Genomic DNA, 17,368 nt, shown 5'->3' with positions numbered 1-17,368 from the left:
GCCTCCCGCGAGCCCTGAGGCTCTTCGGGGATGTGGGGCGGCCAAGGCTGTGCGGCCGCCTGTGCCAGCCGTGGACTTCACCAACACGCAGGAGGCGTATCGCAGCCGGCGGAGTTGGGAGTTGGTGCGCAACCTGCTAGTGCTGCGGCTGTGTGCGTCGCCGGTGCTGCTAGCGCACCACGAGCAGGTGCGCGGATGGGTGGGTGACCCTGTGGGCAGGAGTGGCGCGCGGACATTGGCGCGGCCAGCGGGTGACGGAGGTCGGAAGTGTCGGGCAGGGCCACTCAAGCATGGTCTGAAGCTGGGCAGGCAAGGAAGGGGGCCGTTTCCTGCGTACTTTTTCGGACCTCATGAAGTTTCCTACTTATTATCACTACAAATTAGAAATAAATTACAGTGTCTAAGACATGTACTATTTGTAGGAATACCCCCGTCACCTGTGATATAGGGTACCCTCCATGCAACTCCAAGTTTGTGAAGATTGAAGTGCGTATCCAGGCTAGAACCTCCGAATTCCACAAGTGTGGCCACTAGGAGCGGAGTGGCCAAACACAGCTGCTCCGAACAGTTTTGGGAAGTGAGGAGACAAACTCCCAACTTCGTTTTCTCCTGCGTTTACATTTATTATAAATACAGCCGAAGAGCCTGGATTCAGAAACTTCTGATCCAAGTGCTCTCTGATTACAGGCATGAGAGCAAGTCAACTCCACCTGTGGTCCAGACAGCACCATAGTCTATGTCTATGTCTGCCTGCTGCCAGCATAAACATCCAGCGAGGTTCTCAGAGACTAGCAAGCATACAACTTTAAACTGTAACATGGCAACTTGAGGGCGTTTGGGCAAAACAGAGCACCACTTCAACCTGTCTTGAGGGGTTAGTGATGAGTTATCTCAAGGTGACCTTCCATGTTTGTGAGGATACAGATCTGGAAGATATCTCAGTGAGGATGGTGACTTCTCAGGTGAGGCTGCCGGAGCTGGATCCACACTTAGAATTTAGCTGAGGCCACACTCAGAACCATGTTGAGGTGGACTTGAGGCTCTGGCCTGTATCCCTTGAAGAACTTCATTGTAAGCTTTGGAGTCTGGGAGTGATGGGTGGTAGGAGAAAGGCTGTGACCTGAGTGTGGGAGGCCCAGGAGTCCAGGTATGTTTGTGTCGAGTATGTGGGGTCGTAATGCACTGAAATAAAGCCCAGCAGGAAGAAGGGTGCACAGGTAAAGGAGCCCTAGCAGGAGATGTGGGTGTCAAGGATTTTGTGGAGTAGAAGCACAGAGTGGGCAGCTGGAAGGGAGTGGCCAAGGCTGCTGGCGCTTCAGCCTGAAGTGGTGGCGTGGACCATCTCCCTGAGTATCATAGATGGCTGCTCCCGCCTTTGGGACAGGATGGGCGACACAGAAGCCACTGGTCGCTAGCAGGTAGGGAGAGAAGGGAAAGAGACAGTCTATAGGACAAGTTTGAGTTCACCCTGCATTTGCCACCTGCTGTGCAGCTGAGAAGCAGGGTCCCTGGGGCCTGGGATTTGGGTCTAAGGAGGATGCTCCCCGTACCTCTGTACCAGTCAGGGCAGTGTAGTGACCAAGGAAAGAACGTGTCACCTCCTCTGGCTCTCCGGAGCCTGCTCTGGGTAGTGCTGGATTCCTGGAGGAAGCACCAACCCCAACCCCAGCAAGGCTCCATCTGTCCAGCCCATGCCCCAGGAGCCTCTCTCTGGGATCTGTGCTGAGATCATTGAGAGTGGCCTCAGTCCTTGGTGCTGAAGGAAATGGCATTCAGAAGCCGGGCCCCGAGCCAAAGAGCTACTGAGCAGGTCCTGGAGCAGTGGCTCTCAGCCTTCCTAATGCCACGTGTGACCCTCTACTACAGTTCCTCAGGTTGTGGTGACCCCCAATCATACAATTATTTTCATTGCTACTTCATAACTGTAATTTTGCTACTGTTATGAGTCATAATGTAAATCTGATGTGCAGGATATCTGATATGGGAAGAGGTTGTTTGATCCCCAAAGGGTTCGAGAATTACAGGTTGAGAACTGCTGTCCTCGACCGGTGGGCTAGACTGGGAACAGCCACATTCTCTGCCTAGAGGAAGGCTTTCTTCTGCTGAGCCACGGGTCTTAGGAGGCTCTGCAGCTCTAGCTGGAATAGTCAACAGACTTGGTTTGAGGGCCTGTAGACTATAGGAACTGAGATTGGAACTACCAGCCAGGACTGGAGCTCTGCTGGGGACCATGAAGCATCCCATTTGACAAGGATTGAGAAAAGTTGGGCTCTCCTGTTTTTGATTGTGAGCCAGAGCCAAAAAAGAGATTGGTTGCAAATGGGGCCAGAGGAGAGAATTCATCTTACTGTCATCGTTTTTTCTGGACATTGTTTGAGACTTTTCTTTGTTGGATGTATGCACATGCATGTGCATATATGGGAGCCCAAGGACACACTTGTGTGTGCTGCTTCAGGTCCACTTCTTTGCTTGCTTTGCTTGCTTTAGTATTTATTCTCTCTCTCTCTCTCTCTCTCTCTCTCTCTCTCTCTCTCTGTGTGTGTGTGTGTGTGTGTGTGTGTGAGAGAGAGAGAGAGAGAGAGAGAGAGAGACAGACAGGAGAAAGAGCACACCAGCTTCTCAGTATGCAGTCCTGGCTGTCTTAGACCTCACTGGATAAACCAGACAGAGACCTACCTTTCTCTGCCTCCTGAATATTGGGATTAAAGGGGTGTGCTACCATGTCTGTCTGCCCCCTTTAAGACAGGTTTGTTTTATTTCTTTAAACTGGCTTGGGTCTTGTCAAGTAGGTTAGGCTGGCTGACCAGTGAGCTCCAGGAACTCGGCTGTCTCTGCCTCCCTAGGACTGGGATTACAAGTGTATCCTATCTTGTCTGGGTTCCTAGAATCAAACTCAAGGCAAACACATTATAACTGAGCCATCTCCCCCAGCTATCTTTCCTTGTGAGATAAGGTGGTGGTATATAGCTTAGGCTGGCCTTGAACTCATGATCCTCTGTAATTCAGCCTCTCAAATGCTGAGTTACTGGTGTGTCAGCACACTTGTTCAAAGGACCTGCTCACCTGGATAGGAGGCAGTGCTGCCCTGAGCTCAGGCAGTGACATCAAGATGGATTTGAAGTGGTGACTTGTCTCATAGGTGGCCATTCCCTAGTATGCCCCCTCCCGTGGAAAGAATATCAGGATGGATTTGTTTGTTTTTAAATCAGATCTAGATCTGCATGGAGACTGCATGTAAGTGTTGTCAACAGGCACTTCCTTGGAGCCCGTCATCCTGTGGCAGGGCCATGCTGGCCAAGGTGTCTGACTTGTGACTGTTTCCTCGTCAAGAGGGCTCATTGTTCATGGGGCTTGAGGAACCCCAGGCTTTTCCTTTCTGGAGCTGAGTTGGGTGGGCAGGAGTTGGCACGGGTTTCTACAGTGTGTATGCGGGGTTGCTTCTGAGCACTGGTGCCTGCTCCCTGCCATTCCCTACTGCTGTAGCTCTTCTTCCCCTGCTCCACACTTCACCGTCCTGCCCTGCTGAGCACCATCTTTCCTGAGTCTAGGTTAGCAAATGTCCCTCATCCCAGGCCACGATCCCGCCTGCTAGTCTGCCTTCATTATGTGAGGAGTGATGTGTTGTTTCTTCTCCTTGGGCGTCTCTCTTGATGTCTGCTTCCTTTCCTTTCCCCCGGGGGTTTACATTATGTGAGGTGGAGTGACATGTGACAAGGAAAAGGTGGCCAGCTGCATGCAGCTCCTCAGGGCACGTCTGGCACTGTAGCTGGTCAGTCCTGGACAAGGCTGTGAAGTGGACTCCCATTTCATGGTGTCCGGTAGACAGACGTCTCTCCTGCCATCTGAACTTAGTGTGTGGCTACTGCTCAGTGGCTGTGTATGGTTGGCCTCACAGCAAGCCCCATTCTGGTGTTTGACTGAGAGAACAAATCATTGAGAAAGACATCACTGTAGAGAATTAACTCTGCTTCCCCACCCCCCAGCCCCAAATGACCACTAAATGTCACAGAAATGCAGTCCCTGGGGAGACTGGCTGGATTCCCCCTTTACCCACCAAGGGGTGATTGGCCCTGGGGTGATTCATGAGCCAGCCCCCTGGGAGAAGAGTCTTAAGGGGAACAATGTGCTTAGAGCCTCCAAGAGCTTGAGAAGTGGCGCCTTGGTCTTCCCGTGCTGCCCTGGATGGAGGATTGGTTCGCAGTGGCTGTGACAGTGGAAGCAGCCTGTTCTAAGATGGTCTCTATATAACATGCCGTGTACAGGTGTTGCACGGGATGGGGAGACAGGCGGCCACATAGCTGCTTCCCTTTGCTTTTCAGTTGTTCCAAGTTGCCAGGAAGCTTCTGGGGCAAAGGATGTTCGAGAGATTGATGAAGATGACCTTCTATGGCCATTTTGTGGCTGGCGAGGACCAGGAGTCTATCAGGCCTCTGATCCGGCACAACAAAGCCTTTGGTGTTGGCTTTATCCTGGACTATGGAGTGGAGGAAGATCTGAGCCCTGAGGAGGCGGAGCGCAAAGAGATGGAGTAAGACCCGCTTTTCTGGTGTTGCAAGGCACAGGTGTGACCCTGAAATGCACCAGGGTTTCGGCCTCAGCTAGGTGGTGGCCAAGACTGGGAGAGCCTTTGATCTGATTGCCAGCAGCCCTCATGAGTTGTGCCTGGAATTCTTGCTTCCTGCAGACAGGAGCGCTGTGCTTTTGTGGGCCTGCACCAGTGGAGGGTTGAGGGATAGAACTGCAAACTCTGGCCCTGGCCATATCCCGCTCCCCACATAGTCCTGTACAGTTTGAGGCTGTAGCTTTGAATTCTGAGTGGTTGAAAAGTATCAAAACAAGAACTATATTTTTTATAAAAACTATATAAAATTCAAATTGTCTTTTCAATTTGCAAGGGCAGAGTGGTGTAGTCATACATCTTTTAAGGCTGAGGACATGTGCTACCTTCCACTCCCAGAAGCATTTGGTGACCCCTGACTTCCCACTACAATCTGCCTTTCTAAGGAATCCTGACTGGACCTGCGGGTTCCAGCTAGTTCTCAGACAGTTTCCTAACCTGATGATGGCTGTGCCTGCAGGGCATAGAACCTTGCTGACTGGGCTCAGCCTGGCACCACGGTAAAGAGGATTGTAGCGGGCAGCCGTGTCATGTGACAGGCAGCCTGGAGTTCCCCCCGCTGGCACCAACTTGCTGCAAGGCCCTTCCCCAGGCAGCGAGCTTTCGCACAGCTCATGGACCTGCCTTCTTGGCAGCAGGACAGAGTGGCCTCATTCTGCCCTCTGGGGTGGTAGCTGACACACTGGAGGCCTAAGCAAAACCAGCCCTTTTTTGCAAAGTGCTGCTGCCTGTGACCCTCCCGGACAGGCCCTCGCTTAGGTTTTGGGTCCGCAGTCTCTGGCTGCAGCTGTTCAACCCCTGTGAAGCTTAGAACAGGGCCGTCCGTCCGTGTCAGACCTTTGGCTTGCCCTGGCTCCTCCCCAGGTAACTAACAGGAGGAGTTGGAGAGGGCTTGGCAGTCATGTGAGGCCACTGGCCCTGAGAACAGAATGTTCGGGCCTGGCCTCAGCCTGGGGAGCCCAGCTCCCTGCTTTGTGATTGGCCATTCTGAAGGCGGGGTGACCCAGCCCCAGTATCCCCTTGTGATCCTCACCGATGCTTTGGGGAGTTGGCTGCAAGCCTTTACCAAGGCTGCTGTTGAATAACCAAATGGATTCCACAGCCTCGGCCTGGAAAGGGTGAGCACTGAGTGCTCTCACCCGGGACTGCCTTGCTGTGAGAATGAATGGTAGGCCTGCCGGACTGCCTGCCGGACTGCCTGCCTGCCTCTTGTCTGTGCCTTTCTGTTGGCTGTTCAGCTTGTCATGGCTGTTTGCCCCACAGGAGCTTTGCTTGGGCTCTGAAGCATCAGAAATAGACCCTTCCAGACCTACCAGTACCCACCCTCCTATGCCAACCAGCAAGTGGTGAGGATGCAGATGCAGCTCTCTGCCTGTCTGTGTCTTAAGAGGCTGCCTGTCTTACACCGTAGCCTTACCAGAGAAGAGGGTGAAATGCCACTGTATGATGAGGCTCTGAGTCTGTCAAGGGATGCCTGACAATCCCCACATGTCACCTCCCCAAAGAGAGAAGAGCTTACAGCGCCCTGACCAGGAGTGACCAGCCCCACAGACTCTTGTGGGCAGCCACTTGAGTGTTCCTTGCAGGGAGGTACCCAGACACTGAGACCTGTCCCTAGCTAATGGAAGAAGGCACAGAATGCATGGAGACCAGACTTGGTAGTCATGCCTGCTGGTTAAACACATGTTATCTACACTGTGGGCTATGGAGTTATATAACCAACCCTGCCATCAGGGGTCACTGAGGACTTGACAGGATTTCTGCTTAGGGAATCACTGTGCCTGCCTAGCTTTGCACTGGTAGCCCTTAGGGGACTTTTGTGTGGTTGTACCTGGGACTGCTCTTATGGAACCCATACCCTCCAGGGACCTTGGCTCTCTGTCTCTGAGGGAAGGTGACACATGGGGATTGCCTACTTCCTTATTACAGACTATTACAGACTCAGGACATTGTCGCCAAATGACATTGGATCCTCCTTTCTTGCTACATGTTATCAGTATGAGGTCAATGGAGCAATAGCTGTCTGCTCAGCTTCTGCCCCCTGGGCTGTGGCCTTGTGGGCTTAGGTGCTTGTGGGAGGCCCCAAACACTCAAGGATATGGCCAAACCTCACCATAATTTCTGGCCCAAAGTCTCCAGATAAGGCCCTGGTACAGGAGAGGAGGGCCCAGGACAAGGCTTCTTGGCATTGTTGCTTGGTAGCCTAGAGTTACTGTAGGGGTAGTGAGGCTCTTTGGTGGATAAGGCTCATTGATGGTGAGACCCAGAAGGTGCAATTACCGCCCCCCTCTCCACTTCTTGCTTGGAAGAATGCTGGGGAAGAAACACTTCTCCTTCCTGTGGGGCCTCACATCCTGCTCTGCCCTCTTGAGGACTTGGATGCTCCAAGTGTGGTGGGAACCTGTGAGGTTTGTTTTTTCTTCTTTGTTGGTTTTTGTTTTTCAAGACAAGGTCTTTCTGTGTAGCCTTAGCTGTCCTGGAACTCATAGAGATCTGCTCCCAAGCGCTGAGATTAAAGGCATGTGCCACTACTCCCTGGCTTGAGGTTCTCAGAGTCTTAGCAGGGGCTGGGTGGAAGAAGCCTGAGTAGATAGGATTCTGTGCTGGGGACCATAGTGTTGGGGTGAAGGCACTGTTGCTGGGCTGGATGAGTCCTTTGTACAGGGTGGCTTCTGCCACTGTTCCTCTCCTTGCCTGACCTTCCCAGGAAGAAATGCTGTACACACAGGATGCCTGAGGTTCGTGGGGGGATGACCCCTCCCTGGGTCAGGTGGTCACGCCATGCCTGATGTGAGCCAGCCTTCGTTCAAGCTCATGATCAAGTCCAATGCTCAGCGGCCTCCTGGTGGCCTCAGGGAGCATAACCGACCTTTGCCTCCTCTGTCCTGCAGGTCATGCACTTCTGAAGCAGAGAGAGATGGCAGTGGTGAGTTTGGGAACCAGTGCTCTCCTCACTCAGCACATAGTCTGATGGCCATGGAGACATCTGGGCTTAGGGCCTATGCCAGCCTTTGGGCAAGGGACAGGCCGGAGGCTGCTTCCTGTGGCTTTGTGTACTGTCATGTATCTGGTGAGGTACAGGCTCCTTGTATTTTTAAGAGCTCGTCCAGGCACACTCAGCGTCCTTGGCCTTCACTGGACCACAGTCCAGGCCTTTGTGATGGAGGCTCTATTTGCCTGGCCTGGTTTGTTCTATGATGAGGTTTAGCCAGGGGAATATCAGTGCCTATCAGGAGAGCAGCCGCAGCAAGGCCTAGTTGGAGCCCATCTTGAGGGTTATAGGCTCTGGGCTGTCGGCTTATGTATGCTGGGACTGGCAGGGTGTTGAAGCTATGAACCCGGTTGGCATTTCTAATAGGGCCATGCATCTACCTCTCCCAGGAGCAAATAAGAGGGAGAAGCAGTATCAGGTGCACCCCGCCTTTGGAGACCGCAGAGATGGTGTCATCAGTGCCCGCACCTACTTCTATGCCAATGAAGCCAAGTGTGACAACTACATGGAGAACTTACTGCAGTGCATCAAGGCCTCAGGTGGGGCCCCTGCTAGGTGGAGCCTTGGGCTTGTGTAGGCAGCTCATTGGCATTTTGATGCGGGGCATCTGCTTGTTCCTGACTGCTCTCTCTGGGGTTGTGTGCCCCAGCCCCTACTCCAGTTGTCATTTCTGTGTTCTGTGGCCCATACATGGATGGCTATGGTGTGGAAGGCATTAAGAGACCACCAGCAGTGTGCAGATCTCTGACTTCTTTGCCTGGTGTCTTCTTGCATACAAAGGGTGTTTCATCAGCCCTCCCCATGTGGAAGGGCATTTAGGGGACTGGGCTACTGGGCTGTTTTTAAAGACCAGGCAGCTGTTAGCGGCACGTGGCCCTCCCTAACTCAGCCATCCCTCTCCTCAGACACTCGTGGCTCTTTCTTTGGATTCTGATAGGTGGAGCCAGTGATGGTGGTTTCTCAGCCATTAAGCTCACTGCACTGGGGAGACCACAGTTTCTGGTAAGTGGTGGCGCATTTGATCTGCAGAAGCTCTGCAGATCTTAGGGCTTCCATGTGCACTGAGAGACTGCAGATGTGCTCATGTGTGGGCAGCTGTGAGCTGGGGCTACAGAGGCTGTCCCAGGGCTGGATGGAGGAGCTGGGCGAACACTGCAATGAGGCTCACACCTGCACTGGCAGCTGCAGTTCTCAGACGTGCTGACCAGGTGGAGACGGTTCTTCCATCAAATGGCTGCAGAGCAGGGACAGGCTGGGCGTGCTGCTGTAGACACAAAGCTGGAGGTGGCGGTGCTCCAGGTGAGCGGCCCTTCCCCTTCCCCTGGCTGATGTGGGAAACAGCAAAGATGGAATAGAAATGGGGGCCCAGAACGAGTCCTGCTGTCCTAGATGATGTGATACTGTCAGATAGGCCTGTGGTGGGGCGAGTGCCAGTGGAGAGACAGCAGTACTGACTCTTTCTCATGTCTCAAGGACAGCATCGCAAAGATGGGCATCGCATCCAGGGCTGAGATTGAAGGGTGGTTCACGCCAGAGACGCTGGGAGTGTCTGGGTAAGAGCTGACATCTACCCTGGTGTAGTCACAGTCTCACCTGAGCCCCAGTGGCTTCTATTCCTGGTCATTTCCCAGGAAGGATGGGTCAAGGGCGCGACAGTGTCGAGGGAACTACTTTCTCGAATTACTCAACAGAAGCTGATAGCAAGCTGGGATTCCCCCGGGTATAGGTAGCCTGGACACAGGACTTCTTAGAAAATGACCTGGGTCCTAGAGCATCTTCCTAAGAGCCACACTGGTAGATAAAGTTGGGATGTGGGCTTGAGGTAGAGCTGCTGACTCTCAGATGGCCCTGCCAGCCCTGCACAGTAGCTTCTCCAGCCTCCTGGAGAGATGACTGCATTCTGCCAGCCCTGCATCTTTGGCTCTTCCTTAAGGCTGACCTGACCACGGAATGAATTTTCTGCATACTTCATGTTTTTATTGCTACTGACCCATTGCAAAAGTGGTCATCCTTTGGTTAACTGAGAGCAGCATTTAGTTTGACAGGGTAGTTCATGAAGGCTGAGTTTGGGAACAGTCTTTGGGGTGTGACTAGTGTGTTGAGGGCCGCCAGACATCCTTGTATCTGTGGGTAAAGCTGGGTGCTTGGACCCAGAGTTCCTGGCAGCTTGCTCTGCTGATGTGCCTCATCCCTCAGCACCGTGGACTTGCTGGACTGGAACAGCCTCATTGACAGCAGGACCCGGCTCTCCAGGCACTTGGTGGTCCCCAATGTGCAGGTACCTCCCCACCCCAACTCCATTGTCTGCCCACCCAGGGAACATATTGTGACTGAGGCGCCATTCAGAAAGAAAGACAAATTCAGTGTCCACAGCGCTCAGTAGGGCAGGGACCCATGTGGACCTTTACACATGAGAATGGGTGTCTAGAGGGAGGGTCTTCCCAGCCCACCTAGTCTTGTGTATCAAGCCACAACAAGTCTTTAGGGGTGAACAGGGTCCAATTGGGTAGTGCTTATCTGGGGTCTCCTGGTCACTTGTACTCAGGGTAGCAGGGCCAGGTGGTCACATGTGTTAAAGGTGATGCTGGCTGTCATATGGGCTTTCTCCCCAACATAATGGCTGGATTCCCAAAGCAAGTGTCCCCTGGGATGAAGGCCAGCTAGAGCTGCATCAGCTTTTGCAGCCTGCTCTCAGGAGTCACGCCAGGTTCACTCTGGCAAAGTGATGGCTGGTGTGGCTTGTACTCAGGGGAAAGAGATTGTGTGGAACCCCACCCACTCTAGATTATGAAGAGACAGAAATTGTAGCTGGGGAAAGTGTCCTACAGATCTTTTCTTCTGTGATGTTCCCAGCCCCCGAGACTTAGGGCCCACCCCAACTTTGAGCCACTGTATTGGAACCCCAGGGTGCAGTGTGTTCATTAAATCACTGCTCCGAGGTCATCGACAGACTTTGGCACCAGTGTTTGTGGTTAGTGAGGCAAGGCTACTGGGATCAGTGCAATGATGGCTCGTTAGCATTGCAGGGGCATCCTGGGCCTGCTGCAGGCTGAGTGGGAGACCTCTGTGCTACATGGGGTCTCCAGGTGTACCAGCTAATTCTCATCAACAGTACCCTGCTGCTGATGTCCTTGAAGGCCACATCCTTGTCCCATGCTGCAAGTTGGGTAGTACCTATAGCCTTGGCCTTTTGAGCCTTTACTATTCCAAGTGGTGCCTGGTTGGTTGGGACTCTAGGTTCCCTTCCTTTGCCTTTCTTTGCATGGCTCCCTACAGTGGTAAAACTTTCTCAGGGTCCTAGGGAGGCCATAGAAGTAAATTCCTGGTGTTATAGGTGTGGGCCTGGTGCTGCTTATATCGGTACAGCTTTTCTCACATATAGGACAGTGGGCTGGCTGGTATTCAGTTTGGGACATTTTGTCATCATATCTAACTTGTTTAAAGGCAAGGTACTGAGAAGTGTCCTCTCTGGTCCATGGTGGGCAAGAGGGTGGACAGAAGACATCATTCTTGAGAGGTGATGCTGGCCTCAAGGTGGAGCATTGTGGCCCATAGTAGTCTGACTTCTGCTGTGCTCTCAGACTGGCCAGCTGGAGCCCCTGCTGTCACGGTTCACTGAGGAGGAAGAGCAGCAGATGAAAAGGATGCTGCAGAGGATGGATGTACTGGCCAAGGTGTGAGCAGCCGTGTGTGTGTGTGTGTGTGTGTGTGTGTGTTGGGGAATGATGTACTGGGTGAGATGTGAACAGCCCTACTTGTGTGAGTATGGAGGGGAAGGGGTTAGGTGCTGAGCATTAGGGTCCCTAGCCCCTGAGCAGAGGGTGGGCGTCATCAACCTCGAGCCATAGATTCTTCCTCCCTATGAACCTCTCAGAAAGCAAAAGAGGCAGGTGTGCGCCTGATGATTGATGCTGAGCAGAGCTACTTCCAACCAGCCATCAGCCGCCTGACCCTGGAGATGCAGCGCAGGTTCAATGTGGATAAGCCGTTCATCTTCAACACATTCCAGTGCTACCTCAAGGTATAGCCATTCACCTCCTGCCTCCATCTCCCTGCCTGTCCCCAGTGCTTGGCTACAGACCCTTTCACAGGCAGTGTGATCTACCACCCTGTAGGGATATGCCTTCCTATGGAACCATGCAGTATCTGTTTGGCCCTGCTTTATGCAGAGACCAGAGCAACACAGGTAAGGGAGCAAACAGGCTATTAACTCTATATTGAGTTCAGCTATCTAGGAAACAGGCCCTGCCCAGTGGCTACTCCCACTCAAGAGTATGTGTGTGGTCTGGCAAGATGGCTCAATAAGAATACTTGGTCTGCAGGCCCACCAACCTGAGTTTGGTTCCTAAATCCCATGGGGCTAATTCCTCCTCCAAGGTGCCCTCTGACTTCCATCTGTGCATGACAGTGCCCTGAATGCCCAGCCCCTAAGTAATAACACAAAATGCAAATAAAAGTGTATGGGGCCCAAAGACAAGGAGCTCTTTTAGGAGGTGCTGGGTCCTTCTGAAGACTTCACAGCTGACTCCGCCCATTATTTTTTAGCACAGGACCCTTTTAAGAATCCGAACAAAAGCAGTCGACTCCCCTGGAAGATTTGATAGTGCTGAAGAGATAGCCCTGGGAGCCCAGAAAACCCCCAACCCTAGACCCTCAGCCCGAGGTTGCTAAGTTGCTGGGGGGGGTCTCATGGGGACACACATCTTGTTAGGTACCAAGAGGACATGATGTATATGGGGCAGTCCCAGACAGGTGGCAACTTGCTCCTAACTGACCAAGGTGACTCCAAAATACACAGTAACTCCAGGCATCTGAGCTGATCACCCACAGGGTCATCTCAGGCTACACAGAGGAGGTTGGTGGTGGCAGAGGTTGGAGGCCTAGTAGCTTCATCCACATTTTTCTCCCAGATCCTGTGAGTGGCACGTCATCTCTCAGGCAGTCACTGGCTGGCCTAGGTACTTGAAACTGATGTACACATGAAACTGGCAGTCCCTATGCTGCCACCAGTTGGGCTCCCTGTGACTTTGGGGGCTTGGCCTTGCAGGATGCCTATGACAATGTGACCTTGGATATGGAACTGGCTCGCCGTGAGGGCTGGTGTTTTGGGGCCAAGCTGGTACGTGGTGCATACATGGCCCAAGAGCGTGTCAGGGCAGCAGAGATCGGTTATGAGGACCCCATCAACCCTACATATGAAGCCACCAATGCTATGTACCACAGGTGAGAGGCCTCCTGTGCCTTCTTGGAGCAATGCATGAGAACCTTGGCCCTGGGTGTGAGTGGCCCCATTAGGCAGAAGCCAGTTTCCTGAGGGCAAAGGTGCTATTTCTTCTACTGTTATACCATTTTCCCAAAACATCAAATTTCTCCTCTTTTGAATACGGAGTACAGACTTCTGTGCTCCCTGTTGGCTCCTATGGACACACAGAGCAGCAGATACAGCTCATGTGGTCCAGTGTCTGCCTGAAGTCCTGGGTTTGAGCCCCAGCACCACATAAACCAGGCATGATGGCGCACATCTTATTCCAGCACCTGGGAGGAGGCAGGAAGATCAGTAGTTCAAAGTCATCCTTGGCTTCCAAGTGGGTTTGAAATCAGCCTGGGATACATGAGATGGGAGAGAGAGGAAAGAGAGAGGGAGAGGAGAGGAGAGGAAAGGAGAGGAGAGGAGAGGAGAGGAGAGGAGAGGAGGGGAGGGGAGGGGAGGGAGAAAGGAGAGAGTGGGGAGAGAGGAGAGAGAGGGAAGAGAGGAGAGGGAGAAAGGAGAGAGAGGGGGGAGAGAGGAGAGAGGGGAGAGGAGGAGAGAGAGGGGGGAGAGAGGAGAGAGGGGAGAGGAGGAGAGAGAGGGAGGGAGAGAGAGAGAGAAGAGGGATGGAGAGAGGAGAGGGAGAAAGGAGAGAGAGGAGAGAGAAGAGAGAGAGGAGAGAGAGGGGGGAGAGGAGGAGAGAGAGACCCACCCATCTCAGGTGCCTGCTTGTTGCTGTATGTGGCTGGCTCTCAGTCAGCAGTGGCACGCCTGTTCTTCCTGCTGTTTATCTCTGGGATCTTTACTGCAGTTGTTCTGTACCGTGGAAAATGGTCTCTGCTGCTGTGCTTTCAGTTTCAGATGAGTTTATTAAGCAAGCAAAAGTAAAAGAACAAACAGATTACAGGTGGAGAAAAGCAGAAGAAAGATAGAAAAACATTACCAAGTCACGGCCTTGCAGTGTCAAGCAGAGACAGCTGGAGTAGGCCATTCCAGAGAGCAAATTAGTAGGAAATGGCAAAGCGGGTGGGCACACCACAGCAGAAATGACTCTCATGCTGCAGCCCCGATGGAGAATTCTGGACACAGCCATGTTCTCTGCAGGACAGCTTCTGCCCTTCTTATTGTAAACAACTTCTGTTGGAAGTTTTTAACTTCTACCAGTTCTTGAGGACATCCTGTTTTTAACACCATTAGCCACTGTTCTCCCCTCCGTGACAGAATTAAGGAGCCAGCCTGAAAGATAGTGGGTTTAGAGGACTTCCAGGCAGAAATACACTTTGATCCGGAGTGTGTCAGGGCAACCCCACTTCTAGAGCCACCATCTCAGTGAGGTCAAACAGCACATGACACCTTCCTTCTACAGCCTTCATTACCCATGCATGCAGTGCAGCTTCACGTGTCCTCTGCGCACATGTCCTGCTTGCTTATTGCACACCTGAGGCCCTGTCTCCTTGGGCTCCTGCACTGTCCTGCTGTTCCATTTCAGAAGTGCACTGCATATCCAGGCTGTGCCACACACCCACTTTTACACCGTGCACTGTCCTCCACCACTTGTCTCTTCATTTAGTTACTCCATCTCCTGTCAGCAGTCAGCAGCACCAATACCTAAGGGTGTATGCTCAGACTCCATGGTCTTCTCTAGTTGTTGTACCAGGGACTCACTGAACATCCCATCCTACTGTGCTGTATGCATGTGCAGCTACAGGTTGTGTCTGAGGGCACAGCTGGAGCATGTCCCTAGAAGCTGACCTGCTGGCACACAGCACCTGTGTTGTCCAGCCTGGCAGTGTCCTTGGTGACAATAACACTGTGACTCTGTGGAGTTCAAAAATACCAACCCTACCTGAGGCCTCCACTTCCTTTTATTTCTTGAAGAGGTAGGAGTGTGCTACAGGGCTCCTTCCCAGAAGCCAAGCCACAGGTCCAGGCAGGCCCTGTGTGCCCTGGTGGGATGGTGTTGGGCCTTCCTTTTCACAGAGCACTGCTGCTAAGGGGATGTAAGCAACCCCTGTCCACCCCAAATAGAACACCAATGATGGACTGAGATCATCCAAACTAGTTTGGTCAGCCAATGGGTTTATCTGGGGGTCACTGTCTTGAGAAGGGGTGACTCAAAAGCAGTAGCTTCAGTGAGAAGCCTGCCCTGGCAGAGGACAGCAGAGTGGAAGCTACGTTCCTGGAGCTCCCTCAACAGCCTACAGACAGCTCTCATAACCCTGTCCCCAGCAGTTGCTTACTGCTTCCCGAACCTTGGAAGGAGCCTTGTGACTCTGTAACTGTCTGGGTTTCTTGTACTGGTTCAGTGAGTTGCTATGGTAAACATCCTTATCTTGACTCTCCCTATGACAGGCAGGAACGGTTCCCATACCACAGCTGGGGAGACCAGGTGCTGGCCTCCTTTCTGAGGTTCTGTCATCACCACAACCACCACCTCCTCCCCCCCCCCCCACTTTGCTCCTCAGCCTGGGTTCTGCAATGCCTCTTTTCTCTGCAGAGCCAACAGGGGTTCACGTAGTGGTTGGCCTGGAGCCAAGCTTAGGTAGGACTGTCCCTGTCCCAGGTGCCTTAACTATGTTCTGGAGGAGCTGAAGCACAGCACCAAGGCAGAGGTGATGGTGGCTTCCCACAACGAGGACACCGTGCACTTCACGTTGTGCAGGTAGGTTCTGCCAGCCTGATGTGGAGGGTGTTGGACAGCTGCTCCACATTCCAATCTAAGCAGTGCTAATGAAGTGTGGTGGAGGCAGGCTGGGGCAGTGACTGAGAGTGCTTGCCATGCAAACATGGGGACCCTAGCATGACTCAGAGCCCATGTGAAGAGCTGGCTGTGCCAGTAGGACTTGTAACCCAGCACTGGGAAGGCAGGCGGGATTTCATCAGTGGACAGCTCCTGAGGAACAGTGCCCAAGATGGTCGTCTGGTCACATGCGTGTGCACACCTGGTCACATGCGTGTGCACACCTGGTCACATGCGTGTGCACACACGAACACTGTGAGCACAGACACATGAAATGCAATGTAAGCCAGCCAGAGCTGAAAAGTCCTAGTAGCAAGGTTTTTTTTCAATTTTTTATTAGATATTTTCTTCATTTACATTTCAAATGCTATCCCAAAAGTCCCCTACACCCACCCCCTGCCCTGTTCCCCTACCCACCCACTCCCACTTCTTGGCCCTGGCGTTCCCCTGTATTGGGGCATATAAAGTTTGCAAGACAAGGGACCTCTCTTACCAATGATGGCTAACTAGGCCATCTTCTGCTACATTAGCTAGTTAGTTCATATTGTTGTTCCACCTATAGGGTTGCAGACCCCTTCAGCTCCTTGGGTGCTTTCTCTAGCTCCCCCATTGGGGCAGGTTTAAAATGAAGTGCTCAGAGTGCTACATACGTATGTATGTAAGTACGTATGTGCGTGTGCATGTGTCCACAGGAGGGAGATGGAGAAGGGGTGTCAGAGGCAGTAGAATGGGAAAGGACAAGTTTTCTGCCCTGGCCTTCCTTGTGGGCAGGGAAGTTGTACTGTGAAGACCTAGATAGCTAGAGCAGAGGCCACACTGCTGCCCCAGCCCACAGGGCTGTCCAGTGGCTAGAATGTAGTTGAAGGGGGAAGGGCTGAGAGATACATTGGGGCCCGTGTTCTGGGGTGGATCCTTACCAGCCTGGCCCCTTTTCACAGGATGAAGGAGATAGGCCTGCATCCTGCTGATGGTCAGGTGTGCTTCGGACAGCTGCTGGGGATGTGTGACCAAATCAGCTTCCCACTAGGTGAACTGGATTTTCCTGGGAGGGTCCGTGGCGGCAGGGCACACAGTGTTGTGTGTGGGCACTCATTGCTACTCTTGTATGTGCAGGCCAGGCAGGCTTTCCTGTGTACAAGTATGTGCCCTATGGCCCTGTGATGGAGGTACTCCCTTACCTGTCCCGCCGTGCCCTGGAGAACAGCAGCATCATGAAGGGTGCTCAGCGAGAGAGGCAGCTGCTATGGCAGGAGCTCCGCAGGCGGCTGCGCACTGGCAGCCTCTTCCACCATCCGGCCTAGTCACCGCAGGAGCCTTGCCCACCCGCTCGTACTCCACTCAACCCCTTACCTCTGGGGCTTCAGGCGGGGCACAGCTTGGGATTGGGCTGGGGTTCCTTAGCCCAACCTGCCCAGACACAGTTCACCTTTTTATGCCCAAGGCTTTTTATGCCCAAGGCGGGATTTCATCAGTGGACAGCTCCTGAGGAACAGTGCCCAAGATGGTCGTCTGGTCACAGAGGCTGCCCTCTGGGACTTCCTGTACCCCAAGGAACAGACACTCAGGAGTGGGGTCAGCTAGAGCCCCTGGGAGCTGCCCCACTAATCTGAGTAAGCACTGACCACCTCTGCAGGTTACAGAGCCCTAGTCCAGGATTAACCTTCTGCCAGGGTCTAACCCATCTTCCCTGCACTGGGCAGAGGACAGACTAGGAAGCCTGTTTAGTCAATAAATCATCCTGTAACAGAGTCATCACCTTTCTCTTGGTAC

At 52.9% G+C, this 17,368-nt stretch overlaps 1 protein-coding gene across 4 annotated transcripts in view; it reads left to right on the top strand.

Annotated features, from left to right (window-relative positions):
* Window positions 1-17,349, top strand: part of Prodh (proline dehydrogenase) — a 17,558-nt gene extending 209 nt beyond the window's left edge. Inside the window, exons 1-14 of one of the 4 annotated variants that reach the window (XR_001781796.2) lie at window positions 1-187; window positions 4,320-4,528; window positions 7,510-7,544; window positions 8,000-8,149; window positions 8,548-8,612; window positions 8,793-8,909; window positions 9,089-9,163; window positions 9,807-9,888; window positions 11,192-11,284; window positions 11,485-11,631; window positions 12,658-12,833; window positions 15,422-15,520; window positions 16,537-16,625; window positions 16,712-17,346. The exon at window positions 1-187 is cut by the window's left edge and continues 209 nt beyond it. Coding sequence is in view for 2 of the 4 variants with exons in the window: in NM_011172.2 (NP_035302.2) it covers window positions 1-187; window positions 4,320-4,528; window positions 7,510-7,544; window positions 8,000-8,149; window positions 8,548-8,612; window positions 8,793-8,909; window positions 9,084-9,163; window positions 9,807-9,888; window positions 11,192-11,284; window positions 11,485-11,631; window positions 12,658-12,833; window positions 15,422-15,520; window positions 16,537-16,625; window positions 16,712-16,899 (1,717 nt within the window). In the remaining 2 variants the exon portion in view is untranslated. Of the gene's footprint in view, window positions 188-4,319; window positions 4,529-7,509; window positions 7,545-7,999; window positions 8,150-8,547; window positions 8,613-8,792; window positions 8,910-9,083; window positions 9,164-9,806; window positions 9,889-11,054; window positions 11,285-11,484; window positions 11,632-12,657; window positions 12,834-15,355; window positions 15,521-16,536; window positions 16,626-16,711 lie in introns of those variants that run through there. The other 3 variants (NM_011172.2, XR_001781795.1, XM_006521863.2) reach the window with 3 other exon arrangements.
* Window positions 17,350-17,368: the final 19 nt, after the last annotated feature.

This window comes from Mus musculus, chromosome 16, assembly GCF_000001635.26.
Source record: "Mus musculus strain C57BL/6J chromosome 16, GRCm38.p6 C57BL/6J".
Classification (NCBI taxonomy): Eukaryota; Metazoa; Chordata; class Mammalia; order Rodentia; family Muridae; genus Mus; species Mus musculus.
This window is presented reverse-complemented; position numbering and strand designations above follow the sequence as displayed.